We start from the raw sequence: 4,186 nt of genomic DNA on the forward strand, positions 1-4,186 counted from the left end.
AATGTAACGGTTTATTTCTTCCTCTGTGATATTTTATCCTGAGGATAATTTGTCTGGGTAATTTTTTTTCAGGCATAGTATTTCACAGGTTGATTTTTTCCAGAGGAGTGAAAATCTATCTGTGTTATGCGGATAGTATGTACTGGTATATATTTGCCGTACTATATTTCACAGAACCGTGTAAAATAGAGTTCCATTAACTACTATGTAAGTTATTCACAATCAATATATACCCGACTATAATTATAAAATGTTTCACAAAGGTAGACCAAATTTGCATAATTTATCAAAGGGAGGTAATTGTGAGCTATTTAAATTTTAAAGATATTAATATAATATATTTCTAAATCTATTTTATAGTGAAATTTTTCATTGAATCTTATTTTTTATATATTCATTTATATTAAAAGATAACTTACAACTTGATTTAATAAGACAGATAACATTTCACAGGTAAAAACTATCCAGCTGTTAAACATGCTTTTGTTCCAATATATTGTTCTGCTATGATTTATCTGATTTCCATATAATCAACAACTACATCTCTGTCCCCAGACAAAACTATTTATATAGTTAAAAATATCATCATAAGCAAATTCTTCTATTACTGTTTACAGTAGTAATGCAACTATATTTCTACCTTACTTTTAAATTTATATTTGTACTAAGACTGGAGCGGGCCCCCCTTAGGTCATCCAACGGGCCCCCCTTAGGAAAAGTTCTGGATCCGCCACTGAAGATTAAAGATTAAACCTCATGTTTCAAGGCTAGTTTAAAAGCCAAAAAATACTAGCAAAATAAGAAAAGAAATAAATAATAATTTTAAAACAAAAACATTAATTTATTTTATATTAACCAGTTTACTGTCGTCAAGGGGGGTGGGGGTTTTAAATTGACAAACTATGCATTAAAATGGGAACATTTAGTTGGACCCTCCCCCTTTTATCCTAGGTTGGCAACCCCAGTCTTCAAGCTTAACCACAAGTCCTACGGCATTGGTTGTAAAATTGCTCTCGGGCTTGTAAAATTGGGAAATTTGTTCTCAAATTTTAATTTTATGATAGAATAATACTTACGTAATTGGAAATTACATTAGGATTATCTCCCCCTAATTAGTATTCACACCGCCGATCGCGCTTTAAAATATCAATAAAGCGCTCAGGTATATCGACTCCCACCACGCATGCGTGATTCCCCAGTCTCTCTCGGCGAAAAGTGTTCACCAAAAAAGATTCAAAAGGGGAGGTGGGTGGGAGCCAATTACGTAAGTATTATTCTATCATAAAATTAAAATTTGAGAACAAATTTCCCAATTTTATATTAATTCATAATACTTACGTAATTGGAAATTACATTAGGAGATTTCTAAGCTATCCACAGCTGAAGAATCTTTCTGTACTTTGTATACTGTATTTTCTTCACATCAGTTCAGATATAAATAACACAACACTATACAGTTAAAATTTTTTCTTCCATTTTCTATAAATTTTTCTCCTTTTTTTTTTCTTTTTTTCAGAATTTTCTTCCATATATATACAAAATTCTTATTTACACAGAATTTAAAACTTCAACATCTATGTGACGTAAATAAAAACGAGTAAAGGTTGATTCCTTTGTCCAGTCTGCTGTGTCCATAATAGACTTCACAGATGCGCCGTTAAAAAGTGCCCAAGATGGGCCCAAGGCTCTTGTAGAATGAGCACGAAATTTTTTGTCTTTTTCATTGTAAGCACATTTAATTGCATTAACAATCCAAGACGAAATAGTCTGTGATGTAACCGGTTTATGCGGTTCAATAAAAGATAAAAACAACTTGTTCTCAAACTCACTGTCAGAGTTTCTAAAAGGTGCAGTTTTCTTCAAATAATAATAAATAGAACGCTTCGGATCTAATAATTTATCTGATTGATAAGACGGAATAAAAATCTTGCTGCCAAAATGTTTTGGTCTATCCTGTTTTGATAGTCCATGACGAACAAAAGTCACTCCTTTCTTCTGCACAACAATCGACTCTTCTCCAATACACAAAGATTGTAAGTCACTGCATCTCCTGAAAGAAGTAATTGCAATTAAAAATGCAGTTTTCCAAGAAATAAACTTCAAATGAGCATGTTTCATTGGTTCAAAAGGTGCTTGTTTTAATTTTTTTAAAACTAAGGGTAAGTCCCATTCAGGTAAAAGCACTACTTTTGGAGGTCTCGAGTTAAAAACACCCTTTATAAGACGAGTTATATAAGGATGTTGTCCTACTGGAATTTTCCCAATTGGAGCTAGGAATGAGGATAACATAGATCTATAACCAGCTATGGTTCTATACTGAAGACCTTCTGAGAATAAATATGTCAAAAACTCAGCCGCCTCCGTCAAAGAGGCACTATAGGGATCAATTTCCCGTCTACTACACCAGCTATTGAATTTTCGAAATTTGACAGAGTAATCTTTTTGAGTCCCAGAGCGCCATGAGGCTCTGAGTAATTTTCTAGTTTCTTTAGAAAAACCTTTCTCTTTAAACTGTTTGTCGATAAAAACCATGCAGTCAGATTGAATACTGCTGGATTTGGATGAAATATGTTTGTTTTTGGCTGGTGTAATAGATCCTCCCTGACTGGCAGGCTCCTTGGATAATCTATTATGTACTTCAGAAGATTTGTGTACCAATGTCTGCGCGGCCAATGTGGGGCTATTAGAATTAACTGACAATTGTACTTTGTCATGTGTTGAAGTATTTTTGGTATTAGACAAATTGGAGGGTAAGCATATGCATACATGTTGTTCCAAGGAATTGTTAGAGCATCTATTGCATAAGCCTGAGGGTCTGGGTTCCAGGAGCAATAGATATGTGTTTGTCGATTTTTCGCAGAGGCGAAAAGATCTATGTGAGGTGTCTCCCAAATCTGAAACATTGCATGTGTTATCTCTTTGTTTAATGACCATTCCGTTGGTTGAATTTTTACCCTGCTTAAATGGTCTGCTAGAATGTTCTTTTTTCCTGCAATGTGTGCAGCTTTCAGAAAAATTTGATTTTCTAGCGCTAATTGCCAAAGTTTCCAAGTTCTCATACACAGCTGAGGAGAACGAGTGCCTCCTTGTTTGTTTATGTAACGAACAACGGTTGAATTGTCTGACCGAATAAGAACATTTTTGTTTATCAAATTTGGGAGAAAATGTTTTACAGTTAGAAAAACTGCCTCCATTTCTAAAGAATTTATGTGGAGAAGTTTTTCTTCTACTGACCATGTACCCTGAACTATGAGACTGTTGTTGATGTGACCTCCGTACCCTGAATTTGATGCGTCTGTTGTTACTGTTATTGACGTTTCCCAAGGTGTTATTGATCTGCCTATGACCAAATTTTCTATTTTTAACCACCATCTGAGGTGACCTTTTAGATGTTTCGAAAAAGGAATTTTTATTCCTAGATTTTGACAAACTGGTTTCCAATGATAAAGGAGGTGTAACTGAATTGGTCTCATAAAGAGTCTTGCATTTGGAATTAATTCTATGCATGAAGCCATAATACCTAATAATTGTAGAAAATCTCTTGCTGTTGCTTGATTTTGCTTGTTTAAGATAAGTTCTACTGCAGAAAGGAGTTTTGACACCCTTTCTGATGTAGGACGAACCATTCCCTCTTTTAGAGAAAACAGTGCTCCTATGTATGTTATTGATTGTGTTGGAATTAGGCTTGACTTTTCTAGATTTACTACAAATCCTAAATTTGTTAGGAGTTTTAGCGTTTTCTCTCGATCTGAAATCAGCATTTTTTTGGTCTGATTTAGCAAAAACCAATCGTCTAGATAAGTTGCTAGACGAATATTTTGGGCTCGTAAATGAGCTGCCACTACAGAACACACTTTTGTGAAAATTCGTGGTGCTGATGTTGGACCGAAGCACAGCACCCGAAATTGGTAACACTGATTGTTGACACAAAATCTTAGATACTTTTTGTGTGTTTCGTGAATTGGTATGTGAAAATAAGCATCTTTCAGATCTAGAGAAATTGCCCAATCTCCTTTTTGTACTAAGTTTAAGACACTGTTTAGAGAATCCATTTTGAAGTGTTTTTTCTGGAGACACTTGTTCAGAGGTTTTAAATTTATGACAGGTCTCAAATCGCCTGTCTTTTTTGGTACTAGAAAAAACGTACTGTAAAAACCGTAGTTTTTTTCTTTTACAGGTACATTTT

General features: G+C 34.3%; 1 protein-coding gene across 1 annotated transcript; it reads right to left on the reverse strand.

The window, feature by feature from the left end:
- Positions 1-1,548: 1,548 nt before the first annotated feature.
- Positions 1,549-3,507, reverse strand: LOC139511027 (uncharacterized). Its single transcript, XM_071297594.1, has one exon. The coding sequence runs from the start codon at positions 3,505-3,507 to the stop codon at positions 1,549-1,551; it is 1,959 nt and encodes a 652-aa protein (XP_071153695.1).
- Between the last annotated feature and the right edge of the window lie 679 nt (positions 3,508-4,186).

Source organism: Mytilus edulis, chromosome 2, assembly GCF_963676685.1.
Source record: "Mytilus edulis chromosome 2, xbMytEdul2.2, whole genome shotgun sequence".
Classification (NCBI taxonomy): Eukaryota; Metazoa; Mollusca; class Bivalvia; order Mytilida; family Mytilidae; genus Mytilus; species Mytilus edulis.